The sequence below is a fragment of the Leuresthes tenuis genome, unplaced genomic scaffold, assembly GCF_036924035.1.
Source record: "Leuresthes tenuis unplaced genomic scaffold, fLeuTen1.0.hap1 SCAF_2, whole genome shotgun sequence".
NCBI classification, from domain to species: domain Eukaryota; kingdom Metazoa; phylum Chordata; class Actinopteri; order Atheriniformes; family Atherinopsidae; genus Leuresthes; species Leuresthes tenuis.
This window is the reverse complement of record NW_027325356.1, coordinates 17,071,179-17,090,023: the sequence shown is the minus strand read 5'-3', so window position 1 is coordinate 17,090,023 and position 18,845 is coordinate 17,071,179. Positions and strand designations below refer to the sequence as shown.

At 37.8% G+C, this 18,845-nt stretch overlaps 1 protein-coding gene across 1 annotated transcript in view; it reads right to left on the bottom strand.

The window, feature by feature from the left end:
• The window catches only part of LOC140302486 (CUB and sushi domain-containing protein 1-like), a 275,604-nt gene that overhangs the window by 41,907 nt on the left and 214,852 nt on the right, over nt 1-18,845 (bottom strand). Inside the window, exons 45-55 of the mRNA XM_072381305.1 lie at nt 17,616-17,761; nt 16,191-16,271; nt 11,311-11,424; nt 9,742-9,858; nt 9,074-9,145; nt 7,745-7,891; nt 4,722-4,910; nt 4,452-4,637; nt 3,782-3,979; nt 2,135-2,308; nt 49-222 (exon numbers count right to left, since the gene is read on the bottom strand). Coding sequence (XP_072237406.1) covers nt 49-222; nt 2,135-2,308; nt 3,782-3,979; nt 4,452-4,637; nt 4,722-4,910; nt 7,745-7,891; nt 9,074-9,145; nt 9,742-9,858; nt 11,311-11,424; nt 16,191-16,271; nt 17,616-17,761 — 1,598 coding nt within the window. The remainder of the gene's footprint in view (nt 1-48; nt 223-2,134; nt 2,309-3,781; nt 3,980-4,451; nt 4,638-4,721; nt 4,911-7,744; nt 7,892-9,073; nt 9,146-9,741; nt 9,859-11,310; nt 11,425-16,190; nt 16,272-17,615; nt 17,762-18,845) is intronic.

Sequence of the window (18,845 nt, the reverse complement as noted above, 5' to 3'; positions counted from 1 at the left end):
AATACACCATACAGAAACCACAATGGTATTTGTGTCATTTCTACTCACGGACGCAGACGGGTGTTGTTCCAGACCATCGATGATCTTGCTGGCAGATTCTGACTGATGTGCCGATTAGTCGATATCCTAACATACACTGATATACCACTGTGTCACGATAACTAGAGCCATCTCCGCTAATGTGGCCATTTACTATAGGATCTGGAGAGTCACAGTGACCAGCTGGAAGAAGCAAAATGACACAAATTCCCATCATGTATATAAAAAAGAGACAACTTCAACTTGTTGGATTTCCTGAGTTTTTTCAAGTGTCAAACTACGACTTTTAAAACATTTCAAACCTTCCATTACATAAACTTCTAAATAGCTGGCTCATTAAGTCATCAGTGTTTCTGCAAATCAATGTCAAAGACTTTAGAAATAAGTGTGCAGCAATTATCGATGCACAAAGGGTCTGTTTAAACTCTGTCTGCATTTAAACGATTTCCCCTGTGTTCTACAAGTGGCCTTGATGTACAACATCCATTCATTATTTCTTAAAATGTGCATCACGAGCTGAGGTTCAGAGAATAAGTCAATTGTATTCAATAACATTTCAACTATCAAGAAAGCAAATAACTCATGTTTCAAAGTCAGTCCCTCCCTTCCATTTTCTCTTCATCGTGAAATCACTTCTCGAGGCCAAGGCTTTTCTTTGCATTTGGTATTTAAAACAGCAGTTTTTTTAATTATCTTATACATGTATCCAAATACTAAGGCTGTCAAAAACATTTATTGTTTCCAAAATGTGGTTTTTGATTACTGATATCATTGTGCAGATAGTTTCACCTCTTTCCTGTGCTCAAATTATCCGCTCAAAATCATTTTCCTTGACAAATCTTATTCATTTTATAAATGTCTATGCCCTCTGAAAGCAATAAAAACACCACACACACACATGCAGATAGAACTTAGGTTACGATCGAAGTACAGGCATCTATCATACAACCATTGCAGCTTTCCCTCGATTTAGCCTGCTGCACTATGCTGACCAGCTAGTTTTTATTGGCGACTGCAGCTCGTATGTGAATTTATCCTGTAACAAACCATCGTGGAATGGCACAAGCAATTGGAAATAAAGGGTTTAAAGGTACAATGACGCTTTTGTTGTGTGTTGTGTGAATGGGCCAAAGTCCAGTGCATCTACAGTTTATGTTAACAAGTGCTGCGCAGTTAACCGGAATTTAACCACATTAAAAAGATTCTGGTAAGAGGTGTTTAGTCTTCAAGTGTTAGTATCAAAATTTCACAGACTACCATAAAAGTTTGCAAAGCTCATATGTAACATTTACACATGATTTCATCTACTGTGAACATTTAAGTGCATGAAAGATGAAATGATTGACAAGAGGCACACAAAAAAGATGATTTTTTTTCATCATCTTAAGCAACAGAAGTGTTTTTTCTTTGGTTCGTACTTTTTTTGACAAGAAGAAAAACAAACAAAGCACGGTTTGACGGTTTGCCTGTACAACTACATCTGCACAAACTGAAAGTTCATAAGAAGAAAATCTCTCACAAATTCTAACCTGAAAACTCAACATAAGAGGTTTGCTGACGTTCATTTTAGAGTTCTCTGAACTGATAAAAAGTGTCACAGAACTTTCTGACTGCAATCAGCAACGGTATCGATGGATCACGTAATGACTTGTTTTGCGTCACTGGGGTAATGAATTGCATCTTGTCTCTTCAAATTCCAGAAGGGAACAACATACAGTCTGTATAACAGACAAATCTAAATAAAAACAATATAGTTCCTACCAGACACACATTCTGTATCACTGTATGTAGAGTTGAAAATACATTTCATCAGACTGCTGGCAGTCAGCTCTAATCAGATTTGATTAAAAATAAATACAAATGTGATTCAAGAGATCATGAATGTGTGATGAGAATAGTCCAAGTCTTTGATATTACTCTGACAGCTTACTACATTTCATTCCCAATTCCTGTGTCATCTCTTCTATTTTTAATAATTCACACCATTCAGTCTATAGAATGCATTTTCATTATTGATCAGATTGCTCTCTTTCCTGCCAAAGTGACTTAGAACAGACCACAACATGTACAACTAAGCACATTTAGCAAAGCTTACCCAGACATCTCGTCTCTGCACCACTCCACAGTCCATTGGCGCCACATTCCCTTACATGTGACCCCACCAGCGTGTAGCCATGGTTACACATAAAGATTGCAGTCGCTCCGAATGTAGACAGTGTCCCCAGTTTGGTACCAAAAGGTGGGTAGGGAAGTTCCCCACAGGAGATGACTAGACAATAAAATGAAAAAAGAAAAGAGTCATGGTATTATAATAGATATTATAGATAGTAATAGATATTGCACAACATTACGAGGCATTTGGTACATTTTCTGTGTTTAGAAAAGTTTGGCTACCTGTTAACTAGTCTTCATAATGTTGGATGAGATCAATAAAACAGTGCTGAAAAACTGAATTTAAAGATGTAAAGGAATTTTCCCAGGACAGTACCAAGCTGAATTAGATTTGTGTTTGAAAATGAAGGATTTATTTCTTTCATCTATTTCATTGGAGACACCTTAGTAGTCACTTTCATTCTATTGACAAATCATTTAGAACCGCTGCAGCATTTGCTAGCTCAGCTCAGATACTGGATGAAAAATTGACTTAAAAATATAGTTAAGCGAAGCACTGTCCTGTCAGATTTAAATTCTTAACAATATAGTAAACTTTTTTATGTCTACATATTTCATTTTTTCATTTGCATGTCATGTGTTACACAACACTAAGACATCCTTTATTGGAAAGTTTTCAAAGCCACAATGTTCTCTCTCAAGATCTATTTATGAGATAAGCAGCAAAGGCACATTGCAGAGTAACACTATTTGAAAAGGCAGTATTTCACCACAGCCGACATATCCCCCACATTTAAAAAGCACAGGCTGCATGCTGCTATAAACAGCTATTACAGTCCCAAGATAATGTGGAGTGACCAATATGCTAAGGCGCTTGAAAACACGTATACCAGTGTTAACTCATCTAAAAGGAGAAGGAGTGAGGGAGAGGGATAAACACATGCACACACAGCCCCCCTATCAGGCTGCCCCTTTCTTATTATCAAAAAGATTAGAACTGTGCCATGCTTTCACCATATCACGATTGAAGCATTAAGAGGCTTTCTTATAACAACTAAAGCTAACTCTATTTGAAAAAAAACTTTTTCTAACATCCCCAGCTGCTCTGCTTCCTCCTGGATGGATTTGCTTGTTTGATAACTAATTCAGGACAGGTTGGGGAAGGATGCCGTTTCATTCTTTTATTATTCTATTTGTGTCGACTGTTTGTGTGTCAGAGAGTGTAAAACGTCTTTTTAAATCTCTTGTTTGACAGGGTTGCTCTTCCTGACGATGAGAGTTGTTGATTAAAGTAGATGAGACGATAACTTTGCACTTGGGCATTATAGAGTACAAACAAGTTTTAGGTACTTAATGCATGGTTCTGTATATACATATTAGAAACATATGTACTGGTGCTGATTGAAAGAAATATCTCAAAATAAAATCCCAAATCTAGTCCTTTGTGTGTGTTCATTCTCATGCATAAGGCTGAAGTGTATCAAGCACGTCAACACAGTGGGGTTTTATCATCTTTTCCGAAGAGGAAGCGGTAGGATCATTTTGAGCAAAATAAATCTCACTGTAGCAGCTACCACATTCTTTTGCAGCAAAGAGTTAAATTGCACTTGATGGGTGAATCAAAACTTACTCTTGCAAGTAGCTGGGTCATCTGACCCCTCCCAGGTCCCATTGGCAAGACAGCGAAGAGACCGGTGCCCAACACCTAAATAGTAGCCAACTGAGCATTGTAGCATCACTACTGAGCCAAACTCTCCCAGCCTCCCGGAGAGCAGGCGGTAGGTCATATGATCTGACAAAGCGCCTTCAGTGCTGGGGCAGTGCACCGCTGGAAATGAAAAATGATCATAATAATATCAACAGATAAACACATCTAATTAAATAAGAACAATAATAAATAACATACAAGTCTCCACAAAGTTGAAACTATAGTTTCTAAAAAATCTATAATCTTTTAAATCTTAAAGACCATCAAGTAAATGTTCAATCTGTGAGGATCACCTCTGATATATTTACATATACAAGTATCATGCCAGCCCATGTCAAGTCAATGCCAATATTAAATAAATAAATAAAATCTTAACTGTTAGTAGTTAAGATTTTCTGAAAATTTATATTTATCTTTTTCTCCAACTCTGCACAACGCAGACTCTTTGAATTTCATAATAGTCTGAATTTCCCATTGAATTCAAGGACAATTCTGAGAGGAATTAAAAGATGGAGGGGTTTCCCTGAACACAGAGATTCCCATAGGAGCAGCCCCTTTCCTAAACAGATCAATCATGTTTGAAAACACTTACGCAGACATCTGGGAATGGAACCAGCATTACTCCAGCTGCCCTCCTCCAAACACACGGCTGTCATTGGAACAGCAGGGTCAAGGTGGTAGCCATGGTTACACTGGTAGGTGACCTGGCTTCCAACAGTATATTGGGAAGCGTAGAAACTGCCGTTGCCCGGTGACAGAGGTATTCCACATGAGATAGCTGTCACATCCCAAAGAGAGTATTAGAGCAGGAAAACATTTTTCAGAATCACTTAGATGATGATCAATGTGTTTAAAAGGTTACCTTGACAAAAAGGTGGTGGGGTATCCCACTGGTAAAGCCCACTGGAATCAACCCTGCAGGTGGCATTGCTTGAACCTACCAAGCGGTAACCACGGTTACAGATGTACTGAAGTCTGCTACCTGGATGGAGTTTGGTTCGGTTGACCACACCCCCGTTCAATGGAGGATCATTAATGCTGCAGTAAGCAGCTGGACACGGAGAAAAAAAGCAGACAGGGGAGATTAATTAGGGAATTAAATAAAACTGTTTTACACAACTTTAAAAGGAAGTCATCCAATTACCATTATAAAGCTGAAAATAACTATCAGGAGATGCATAGCTGATATTATTATGCATTTTGAGCAACTGCCATAAAAAAAGCATCCATGCCCCCTCTGACAGGGTCAGTGCGTTTAGTCAGCTTACAATGATTCATAAATCTGAGACAAAGAAAGAAAATGAAGCAATTATTCCCAAATCTTTCCAACTTATGCAATGGTTTTGCCCTCTGAGAACACTGTGAATGCATAACTGCAGGATCGTGGAGAAGAATCTCAACATCCAGCAGAACACATCACTACGGGCCACTTGCTTCTCCCTTCTCTCCCGAGGTGGTCTCTAATCCTTTCCTTTTTGACTGCGCATCGGGGGAATGGCACTCTGTATCTACTCAAGATGACTGAATCACCTTGTGATTTCCATAAATCTTTCTTTCCAAGAATGTTCATCTTTTTGTCTCTCTCTCTCCGTCCTGCACCCTTTCATTCTTACTTTGTCAGCTATTCTTTCAGCTCTAAAATCAGTCTGTTCTTCCTGAACTCCTGTCTGTTAATTCCTTACAACCTTTTGAGTTTAATGAGGGACATTAACTTCCTTTGGATAGGATGTCATTTCAGGGACTCCATATCAGAGGATTAGTTGTTATTTAACATACAATTGCACCTGCAATTTCATTGGAACAAGTCGTCGAAATGACTTTCATTGCAGTCTGAAATAAAGATTAGGAACTGAATTCCTTGAAGAATTACAATGACCAAAAATGTTGGATACTTCATAGTTATATGAAGCACATATACATTTAGTGATTTGCTTATGTGGACTTTCACAGAGAGGCTAACAACAAAATAAGAACAAACTTTTAATTTAGCCTATTTTAGTTGCTTTGCATGAGTAATATTACACCCTCTGTGTATCCTCACTGGTCTTGCACTGCTGCTTGAATCGACTCAAATAGTTTCCTTTTTGCTTAGGAATCTTCCTGACTGAGTGAAATTACTTTAAACCATCTGAGTAGCATCCAAGATAAAAGGTTGTCGAATGTTCTTGCCGTTATTCCCCTTGTGAGTCTTTTATTACAAACACTGAGCAAGTGGCTGTTTCCTTCATCCAGCTACATGAGTCTTTCAAATATTTACTCTTTACATCAGTAAAAGCTCACCACACCATTCTCTTGAACCCTGCTCTCAGTCAAGCACAGCTCAGTAGCTTTACACGAGCTTATTGGGATATGCTCAGGATAAGTTAAGCTACAGCGATTAACGCCATTAATGTACTAAGTAAGGTATTACTACATTTCCATTAGCAATAAAAATCATAGTTTTTATGACTCAAATGCAAGCTTAGTTTTGTTCTCTGTGATAGCAACTAATGACCTCTTTCTATAACATTAAAATAACATATTTTGACTTTGGCTCCTTTTATTATAGTCTTGGTTGACTAATTCAACGCCTAAAGTGTGTATGTGAAAAAATAAATGGATATGGCTGCAGTAAAGATATACTGAGGTAAAAGTTAGGGATACTGCTACTCTTACTGATGCATATTTACAGCCTGGTCAAAGTGCTCCACATATGTGTTCAAACCGCCAAAACAAAAGTAGAAAAAAGAGATTTTCAAAGAGAGCCATCAAACATGTAAAAAACTAATGAGGCTACCACACCAGGAAGACCAGTGGTGAATAAGTGTCATACAGTTTAGGAAGATGACTCCAAGCTCATCGCACAGCTATACCAGGCGGTAAGAGTGATTAAAGTATGATGAGAAAAATGCAGAAGTGATCCTGTCGAAACAACCTCGAAGAGGAATCATATGGAAGTGATTAGCATACATATACAGCAAATACATAATACATGTGTGCTTTGTTTCATTGTACAGCACAACAGAGCATTAATAATGTATGGTAAGTGAAAAGTCTCAACTATTACTTTCGGTTATCTGTACAGTTTACCGTACTGTTTTCAGAGCATGACGACACTATGGGGAACAGATACTATTATTACTAGAGGCCAAAGTGGCAATATAACCTAAAGATTAAAAACGTATGAACTTTTTCTTGTCTTTTTTTTCATTTTTCAAATAGACAGCCAGGGCACTGACCTTGTTACTATCTTCTTTCTGACAAAAACAGGATCAGTATCACTGTAAATTACATTTTCTGTGACTGAGACTGGTCGCCATCCTCCACAAATTCTCACACAACACCACAGTGTTGGCAAGAAACTGGATATATAATTCACTCATTCTGACACATATTAACAAATTGGAGCTATTATTTCTCTTTTGTGTGTAAGCTGCTTGGTGCACTCAAAGATTATTATTTCTAAATGATCATTGCTCACCCAACCATTGATGCATTATTTTAATGAGAAGAAAGGGATTAGGAATCATTACTCATGCCAGTAGGAGAAGTTCGCAGTCTTTTCAACGCAGAGTGGTGCATACGTTTTCATGTATTTTGTGTAAGCAGACATAAAGCGGAGAAGAAGTCATTTTGATGAGATCTGAGATATGGAAGCTTCGCCTTGAAAAGTCACAGCTTCGTCTTTGACATGTGAGCAATACATGACATTTCACTTGAAAATATATAATCCAATGGACAAAACAGACATAATAATCATATCCTGTATCAAAGCTCTTGTATGCTTTACAGTAGATACAGTACAAAGAAAGTTGAAATTGGCCTAATTTGATTCTACTGATGTTGTCAGATGGTAAAATAATGATCAAAAGCATGATGAAAAACAAAGACAGACATTGGATGTACCTGAGTACCGTATCTTGAATCCTCTTTTGTTAGTTGCGTGGTCGGTGGACCATCGTAGATAGAGCTGGTTTGTTTTAGAAGTGAAGTTCAGCTGAGATGAGTGGTTTCCACTTAGAGCAACAAGCAAAGGGCTTTGTCCTGAGGATCCTGGTGAAATAAATACACGTGTTCAATGCTGCTGTGTAGACATTAGAAAGTTTTGGTTTTTTTCATACATACAAAATGTAATTTTGTTATTATCTGGGGTTTATGTGTGTGAGGTGAATCTTGACCATGGAAGGGATACAATCAGCAATCCTCTGGCTTAATATTGGCCTAACATGAGATGGAAATGAGTAATATGCTGCAGTCAGAGAGTGTTTTATTGTTTCTGGGACATGAGGCACATGCAGGTGACAGTGTCATTAAGTTGCTAAGTATCCCCACATTACTTGCTGCATGTGCATTCTGACTGGAGAATATTGTTCAGCTCCATCTCTGGTTTATGAGCCCCCAACCCTCCACCTGTGCCAACGTCTGGTGAATGAACAAAACAGTGGATTCCACCCAAGTAGGTTTAGGGCTGTTCAGAAAGATACACCATTCATGTAAGAACTTAACGTAAATCGTGGAGGAATTTTCTTTAATATTTCTAATAAGGAGACTTTGTTCCTTTTAGAGATGAGGTGAGAAATCACAAACAGCTCAGGCACAGGTGCCTGCGAAACAGTGGAGCCATTGCTGTCGGCTACATCAGAGGCATCCAGAGCGTGCAGAGCACCAGGCAAGTTAAATGGGAATAAACAGAGCCAGGTGGGATACACGTATTAGTCAAATACATGCTCAACAGGCTTGTCTGCTCTAAGAAATCCTATTTTATTTTCTAAGGCTTTTATTATCTCATATGTGGTTAGTTTCCATTTTTCGTAAGCTGTTTTTTTTTATTTTTTAAACTAAGCTGTAGCATCTCAAGCCCAAGCCTTAACAGAACACTATTGCTTGTTACTGGGTTAATCTGCCCAAAGGCATTTTATAAAGTTCTTCATGAAGTGTGTAAATGAGAGTAAATAGTGAATATTGAGAAAGAAAGCTAAATTAAATGCAGGTATTCAAAGAAACATACGATTTAATTTGTGCACTTAAAATGTATTATTACACAATTTATTTGAGGTCGTGGGGGTGAATTCCCAACACCACAAATTAGTTTTCAGAACTGTATATCATGTTAAGGGTTGGTGTTTTCAGAAACAAATAAGAATTAAAAATGAGCGCAAGTCTGCGTGTGTGTTTAGGTGTGATAATGTGGGTACGTGTAGAACGTGTCCAAAACGAAATAAGATGTTTTTTTACCGTCAAAAATCTCCAGTTCATCGAACTGTTTCTCACTGTGGAACATCGCCACATAGATATTGATGGTGTAACCTGAGAAACACGAAAAACAATTATACAGCTGAACCTACAATTATGCTGTAATTCACAAAATGTCACGCTGAAAGATACACACAGAAATTAATGCATGCATGTTTGACCCTGACTGACCGCATGTGCATACATATTGTGAGCACTTTGCTTTCATCCTGTTCTGGATATAAGTAGTAAAAGAAAAAAAAAACTCTTAATTCTAAAGGACTATTTACTTGACATGAAACAAGAAGAATCTGGTTATACATGTCCCGGTAGACGTGTGCATTTAAATATTAAATATAAATACCTATATATAATAGGTTTCTGGCATCATATGCAGGTGTTTTTTTTCAATTAAATTTTTTTTTCCTTCACCTTTATCACTATGATCTTTACCAATGGAGAATGCTCATCAGCCTAGTGAAGGTGTTTACATGCCAATGTATTCTGGTTTCTTATAGTACTCCTGGTTGCATATCCAGGTGCCATAAAAAACACATTAAAACATCATTTATTATTTCAATTAGATGTCTACATGTGTAGCACACAATAAATAAAACTAGCACACTAAATAATAAACCGAACACTGGTGTATATGTATTTGGACACTATACCTGGAATTATACGTAGCAGCCAGGAGCATGTCTGGCTGTTGGGATAGTTGCCAGGAAACCCAGGGCTAAGTATGACTCCTGATGATGAAAAGCGCTCCTCATTGGCTGGGCACTGGGCTGAAAGGGTAACAAGTAACCAGAATTAACAAAAACAGACATAGTAGAGTTTTTTTGAGTTTTAAGAGGTTACAAAGACGGTTTTAATAGAAGACTTGGACGGGGGGGGGGGGGCATGATCTCTTATGCTTGAGGAGATCATGCAAAACATTTGAAATCAAAAAGACACAGTGGAATCTGAAGGCCACTTACATATATTTTCTTCCTTTAATAATGTGCCCATTTATTAGCCTTAAGTACAAGCGAGGCAGTATCCAGTAAAAAGGATTTGACAAAAAAGGAGCTAAACCCAAAAGTAGTTTGGGGGAGAGCTTCTATTTTGCTTTGCATTGCCTTAGAAGAGTGTCTCGTCCCCCCCCCCCCCCCCCTCTGCTTTATGATGGAAACAAAATTCTGTTCATTCCACATGATGGGAAAAGCTAAGCAGCTCTTCAGCTCTCAGCTGTAGAGGGGAAATGTAATTTTCTAAAAGGAGCTATTTGAATCAACAGTATTTTTTCCTCATAGGAATAGCAGGACCACCACCCTTTCCCTTCCAGATTTCATAATATAGAATTCCTCTTTCATGAGATCACACTTGAAACATACTACAAGGTTGCTACAGTGAACTAATATAGCATTTAGTTAACACCTTCAATAATTGCTGAATTAGAAAAGGAAATTAGTTTAAAATGACTTTTTTTACTTCAGCTCACAACACAAAGATTATTTGCAATTGATCGACCATACTGACTGCACTGTTTGACATCACTTTGGCAATGTTTTTTATAGCTTTCCAGTTTCTAAATACGATTATAATCTATCACTAATGTTCTGTCTGCCTTACTTTGTTTCAGCTTATGATTTCCTTTATTTCCCCACATGAGACATGACAGCCCACTGAGAATGATGCTGGGCTGCTTGTACATAGATGAGTTTTATATGATGGTGAAAAATGCAATAATCACACAGCAATAAAAACAACTTTTTCCCCGCAGATGCGAATGTTGAGGCTGTCTTTAGTGAAGCAGTACTGATCTTCTGATCTAGCTCCTGTTGTTTTTTTTGCTTTCTGGTCTTGGCTTTCTTGTGATCATTTCCGTTTCCTATTTTCCAGCTTTTTTTTTTAAGTATTTGCTTTAGTTCCAGTTCCAGCTTACTTTTCAAAATCACTGTCCCCGTAGGGCGTTTGTGGTGCTTCTTTGCTTGTTTCACCTGCTCCTTGTAACGCACTCACTCATCAGTAAATGTTTAGTCTGCCTGTTCATCATCTCTGTGTCCATTTGCCACGGTACCAGTTGCATTTATTCTGTTTGTCTTAGTTTGCACTTGAGATTTAGTTTTGCTTTCCTGTATCACTGCCACATGTTTGGACCCTTTTTTATCACCTTCTTTTTTTGTGCATACCTGGATAAATTGCTATTTCACTTTAGCTTTAAATTAAAGCAGGGGTTAGACTGAGCGTTGCCTTACCTTGACATTTTGGGGGCGGGTCTTCAAAGAGCAAATGAGAATTAAGTTTACACATAAGCTCTGCCTTTCCAACCAGTGTGTATCCAGGAAAGCAGCGATACTTCACAGTATCACCTAAAAAGGGGAGCACAACAAAAACCTCGTTAAGTCAACCTAATACTAATCACTTATGCAGCCTTGTTGACTGTCGAAGCTAAAATATTTTAGCTATATCCTATAAATGATAGGTTGGTGTTTTCAACACTCATATATTGAATTAAATCTATCTAATGGGGACAACACAGAGCAAACGTGGCCAATACTAATAACATATATAACCAATACTGTCCATCCCAGAATCCTCGCTGACAAAAAAATGAGCCATGATAGCAAGAATCAATATGCAGAAGGAAATAAAACAAAGTGCCTTATATAGCTACAGATAGAAATAAAATAATTTAAAAACCACTTGAAAAAAGTCAAATTTGATAGTATAAAATGTTATAGAATTGTAAGACACTTTGCCATTGATTGATAAAAACAAAATTAGATAAATATAGTAAAATCAGGAAAGGTGCTCCGATAAAAGAATGTTGTCAAAAGAGGAGACTGGCCATGTTAAGCTGAACAAACAGTTGAGTTTATTACCCAAACAGTTGATGTTGGAAGCCCAAACTTGGCTGAACTAAGCACTATTTCTATTAAATGATGAAGACTGCAGATGTTCATTTTTACAAAGATGAGAGAACAGGAACAAGGATTTCAGCATCAACTACCTCTCCAAATGTACTTTATTCCTGAAAAATAGACTTGATAAACAGATTCTTATTTTTGATGGGATGAATGTTGCTTTTCAACTTTGGTTAAAGACGCGTTGCTTGTTTCAAACTATGCTCAGGAGACAAAGTGCCTCGACGCATAGTGCGAGATGCTTAAAGTCGCTGAACAGAACAAACAGAAACATTTCGCCTTACCTTGAGCTTGCTGTATCACAGCCTGTAAGATCAATCACAGGACTAAGTCTGACTCCTTGATGCTATTCCACTCTTTGGTATAGGCACCAAATCTAAAAAGCCTTGCACATATTTTCATTGAGAAAAGATTGGCACAGGTCTAGTGGCAGGATCAACCAAAAGAAATGTGCCACTATTTTGATATATATATATATATATATATATATATATATATAAAAAGAAGCAGCACAAAGCTCTCATCTTTGCTCTGTCACTGAGACTGGTCTATTCCTGCGGGTCTGTTGCTTCTGGCCATTGGTTTTCTTGTGTACTACAGGTGGGAGCAATTTGATGTTACCTTTATGCAGTTAATTGGAATAGTCTCTGTATCACTGTTGTAATTGTCTAAATTCTATGTTCAGAAACATTGTACAATTCTAATTCTGGGGCTGTTTTATGTTTTGGCATCTTCTGGACACCACCATGACCAAGAGAAGAGGGCATCTTTGTGGCGAAGTATTCGTTCAGCTAGAAGATTAAAAAGCCCAAAGAGACCTCAAGGCTTATACTCCAACCCCATTGAATATTTTTGGATGCACTTGAGGGGCTGAGAAAACTATGCATCCTGTAGTGCCACAATATAAAATCGTGTGGGGATGACATAGGTTATGAGGTATTGCATAAACATATGTAGTCAATGCCAGATCAAATGCCTGCTGTCATTAAAAGTAAATGGGGACTTTCCAAATACATAGACATACTGTGTACAAATAAAAATGTGACATTTTTAATGAAAAACTTTCATCAAATTGTATCAAATTAAATAAAAAATAAATAAATAGAAGCATGGGGGGATTTATGGGGGATTTCATGTTTTTGAACCCTGAACCCTTCCATTTTGTGTTATATTTTGATAAAATACATCAAATAGAAATCCAGCTTCATTTCACACTACACGGACAGAAAGAAAAAAAAGAAAAGACCTTGATGTGCAATAAACATTTGGGTAATGAAATTTAGCTATTTATTCACTTTAGAAGGAACAGTACCGTGACTTGGTACCATATTCCAAAAAAAAATGATGTTGCCTTACTTACTCTGTAATGCTGCATTAAACCAAGGAAGTATGTAAATGTACTGAAGACTAACTTGCTCGCTCAAGCTCAAACATTCACTACAAATACAATTAAGACAGAGATTCTGGAAGGCCCATATTTCATTATGGGATGGAAGCATGTGTTTACCCTTTTTAATACATTCCAAACCTTTCTATGTACTCACACAAACATCAAAACACAAGAAATGCAGCTGAAATGCAAAACTAATTTTCTGAAAAGCTGAGAAGTTTTCCAAAAATGCAACAAGAACTTGAACTTTTATTTTTTTAATTCATTTGAATCATTCAAGGTTTGTAGATCTCATAAAGAAAAAAAAAAGTTAAAAAGCAAATGAATTTATCAGAAAAGAAATACAATTCCTTCTTTCTATTTTATGGAACACCGTCAAGGTCACAGGAAAACAGCTTGTGCATTAGTCATGTCCACTTATAATTCAGTTTCAGTGAAGACAGAACCACTATGATACTTCACGTGGCACATTAGGGATGATTATTAATTTCTAAAGGCTGAGCTGTGACAGCATCCAGCTGCTGACTGTGAATGCAGCTTCAGCTGCTCTGCATGGATGTGACAGCCTTAACTGTGGATACGGTTACTGTTCAGACTTTGGCTGCTGCTGTAATTATTTTTAAGGTGCTAGGGTTCTGTCAAGTTGGGTATCCAACACTATATAATCTGGTAAGGTAATACAAAAGTAGAATTAGTAGCACAAATGTAATTATACGCATTTGTATAAAACAAATTGCAAAGTTAGATCAAAATTAAACAACTTACACATCCCCAGATTCAGATTCCAGACTCTTACTAGTTACAATATCAGTGTTAAAGTGGGCTGGCCTATACATGAAAGTTACCTGCATAAATAGTCACAATACAATGTCGCAATGTGATTATGTGCATTAGGTGTTTTAAGGATGTGGATGGTCACAGGAGAAACATATTTTCAGTCATTATGTTTTGCCTTGTAACTGCAGAGGCATCTGTCCGACTTCAGCAGACTTAACAGTTCATTGCTGGGACAGGCAGCATCTTTTATGATGTTTTGGGCTCTCAGCCTAATCTTCCCTGAGGAAATGTCCGGCGAGTGGAGGGGTTGTTTGGGTGATGTCTTTGCCAGAAATCTCTGCAAGGCGATAGGTCACAGACAGTGATGTGCTGCCTGTTGGATTATTCTCTTTAGCTGAGGAGTAGTAAGTATTCTGGATGGAGAATGAGATTTTGAATTTCCATAGCTGTCGGAAGAGGTGAGTGTATGATAATTTTTGAATGTTTAGCTAGGTGTAGAGTGTCCAGCTGAGATCCTCAGCAATGTGTATGTGGATGTATCTGAAACTGGTGACCCTCTCCAAAGGTTCTGCAGGGTTCTGCAGCTGACCTGCTGTCTCCTAAAGTCTCCCACCATGTACTCTGTCTTGCTGACTTTTAGGTTTTTGGGGGATCTTTGGGACCTTTTTGTGGCCAAACTCAAGGATACTTTAATGTTCAAGTTTTTCTATATCTTCAACACAGAAGTCGCCTACTTCGAAGTTTGTTTCCACTTTGCCGTTACAGTGCAGCTTAGCCTCTGTAATGCTCGTCTGCTGACCATCAGCTGCTGACTTGTAATTCAATGTCACCTGAGAGTAGCCCTTAGTAAAGCTCTCGTAAATGCTCTTAAAGCCAATCATATCCCCCGTTGTTTTTGCAAGATTGACTGGGCAACTGACAGTCAGCATCAGTAGCAGCCTAAGATTAGTTAGTTCAGCACTTAATCGTAAACCATTATTATTCCAGTTGAACTTTTTTGCACATTATTTTATGGGGGGGAAATGAAGGCAATAGGCTCTGCATCTTTTCTTGAACAGCATGTAGCAGCTGCCCACTGTAGTTTCTTCTTTTGTGGGAAGTTGAACATGCTGTTTAAAATCAGGCATAAACCAGGAGGGGTTTGCTTTGTTGATGCTGCTGGCCAAAACGAGGGCAGCCCCCCCAGTGTTTGTGTTATTGTCCCTTGATCTCCTCCTGCAGCTTAGATACTGCAATGCATGTGCTCGCATAACGAGAGACACAATCGTCCGTGATTACTACAAATGTAACTTCCGGGACAAGTAGAAGGGAGAAGGCATGATGGTCAGGTACTTCAAGTGAGGGAGCATGATTGGGAGAAAAGTAATGTATATTGGATCATAACTATGAACGAACATCCCCATCTTTGGTTTAGCTAAACTCTTTTCATCTTTTTTGCAGACAGTTGAAAACAACTGTGCTGATGTAGCTGTGATATTCAATATAAGGGATTTGGAAGGTAGAAAAGGCTAGAAAGGTACCATGTTGTAACATTAATACTGACAATCAGGAGTAATTACTCTGTAATTACACCTGAATAATTACATAAAAAGACAGACACAGATATTTATGACCACAGAGACAATAATTTTTAAATGTCCTTAAAAAAACAAAATATAGGTGACTGTTGGCTCACTACCTTTAGATCGTGTATTTGCAAAGTATTGTCTTCATTCATGTCATGATCAATAAACATAATAACAAGCCACTATTAGCTTGATGAGGTACTGCAGTTAGTCATTTTTATATTACAATGTACCACGTTACATAAGGTTGATGAAAATGTTTCATTTTGAAGAATGCATTGCACAACATCATTAAAAAAGTCATTTTTCTCGCATGAGATGAGCGCAGGTTTGGTCGACCTGGTATCAGGACAAACAGTCTTGTATGTTATCATATTAGGGTTTGTTGCTTAATTTTTCATAAACACTTTCAGTTTCATCTTTTTTTTCCCCTTTTAAATCACAATAACTACAATATCATGACTGATCTGGACGGTTACCTATGTGGAAGTTTTCGTCTTCATAGATGATTTCTGCGTTCTCCACAGCAGGGGGAGGGGAGCATTTCTTCAGACGATATGCTGGAGACAAGAGAAAAAACATGGTAAACCCACCAGGAACCTGCCATATTTCTAGTTGATGCAACAATGACGTCTGCATCTCTGTTGTTTGTATATTAGTGATGGGGCATGAAGATGGATGTAATCTCTAAAACACATAGTGCAGGCATATTTTTAAGCACAAATACTGCTTCACTGTTAGTACAAAGGATTTAATTGACATCCCCGAAAATAAGCACAGCAGTTCTTGGCAAAGGTCATCCATGTGTAGAAAGAAATAGTGGATGTGATGTGTGATCTTTATTTTCTAAAATATCTTGGCAGTTCTTTAAGGGCAGTCATGCGTGGATTACGGTGTAATAGGAAATTTGACTTTGACATAAGGTTACATGTTGTTCAGAATGTTCCAGCTGCCACATAGTGTGAAGGCTGGCCACTGTTCACCAAACCATAAGTATGGGTTTAAATCCAGTTTTACATTTTGAATCCTCTATGTGCCAAATCTCTGGTTAAACAGAATACACCAGCACTCAAGCGAGTCTGGCAGATGAAAATGTAAAAGACAGGATGTGTATGAATGTTTCTTCAAGTCAAGAAAATGAGAAAATCTGACATATAGTGTTGAGTCTGTCAAGTGGCCTTATGATCAAATTCACAAGAGAGCACCTGTGTCAAACTCTGCTAACAACCGTAGAACACCAAGCAGTGAATTCACATTTGTAAAAATGTAGATTCACTTCTTGCTACCTAAAAACCAATAACAAGGAAACAAGGAACACCTGGACTGATCTGGAACCCTTCGAGATGTCCTTCAGTAGCTAAGTGAACAAATGAGAAACGGTTGGTCTCAAATGTGGAGGATTTGTAGAATCCTCTCACAACCCCCCACCCAAAAAAAATAAAAAATTTGACTAAACACACACGTTTAGTGTTTGCAACTTGCCCTAAAATGTACATTTAGACAGGATCATACACTCAATGCAACAACAATGCAAGCAAATCTTTTGAGATGCCGAGATTTTAACAAAAGCTTCAGCCTCTGCATTGGAAGCTGCAGATAAAAGATGTAAAAACATCTCGAGCTGAACTTTTTCAGAGATAAGAACTTCTTTATTCTTAAATAGTGAGACGGTATGGGGACAGAAGCTTTATCATCCACTTCAAAGCCTTTTTCTTTCCTTTTTGTTGCTTTTTTTACCATTAAAAGTCCTCTGAACTGAACCCTTACAGCTATTCAGTGCAAAAATCGAGACTATACAAATCCGTAATTCAGGGGGTATTTTTGATTGAGAATATTTAGCTTCAGTTTCTGAAAGTGTAGAGAACAATACCACATCAATAACTGCATTTGGGCGTTAAACTCACCGTGGAAGTTGAGAATGAAGAACCCTCCAGTTGAGAAGTCAGAGTGAAAGCGGATCAGGACGTGCGAGCTGCTACTGTAGGCTGACTCCAACGCCGTATTACCGCTGAAGACACCCAGCTGAGGGCTAGATGTATCAGGACCATCCCTAAATAGAGAGGGAATGAGGAAACCAGAAATGAATACATTTGAAAGTATAATACATCAAAACTATTGGGAGGAATTCCGGAAGAAACCAAAACAATACAGTGAAGGACTTAAACAAAAACTTACAACATGGAAGATATATGTAAATAAAAAGTTATTTTAAATCAAATTTCTGTTACAGTGATTAAATGAGAATATGCAATGATTTTGTATAGGCAAAAAGGCAAAGATAACCCATTTGTTGGATATTTCATGCACTTTTTATTTAAATCTCTATCAAAAAGGAAAAGGGCCTTAAGCAAGTTTGGGCACGACTTACTTGTATCCCCTTTAACAAGTACTGTATCAAAGTTTGACAGTTTCAACTCTTGTTTGGGGGATTTTCATCCATTCCCCTGGACTGTGTCTTTTAAGACCGAAGACAAGAGATTTTGAATAATCTTGTTTAGGCGATAGTACTGCAAGGGCCATGGCAAAGCCTTCATCTTGCACGAGCCTTAGGCAGTAAAATGAGGTTTTAGGTTCTTGGTCTTCTTGATCTGACAAACTTGAACTTTTCCTGTTAAGTGTTGATTGATAATTACATTACAAGTTGAGAAAACAGCAGCATACGATTGTGCTGAGAAGACACAACCAAGGAGTTAGAGCATTTATGATGCTTTGAAAATCACCTGAAAATCTTCCATTACCTGATCTTTCTGATGATAGACAAGATATCGTAGCATTAATGGTTTGACATCTTGGCATAAGCTATCTGAAAGCCACAGTTCCAAAAACATTACACGGCGCAGAAGATCACAGGAATATGGTCAGCTTATTCTTCCTGGAGCTTTGAATTTTAGCATAAACGGATCTCATCCTAAATCAAAATAAACACTGCCTTTCTTTAGATAACCTCAGGCTTTGATTGAGGCACAACCATCGCTGTAGCATCATTGTGACAACGTTTATCTCCATCCAGAGTTGCATCAATTTTTCACAAAGACTTTGTAGTGATGATGAGCAACTTAGACAACTGCTGAAAGACTTCCCCGGAACATTCGAAAAATTCCCAGTGGTGATAAGATCCGGCCAACATATGTGTG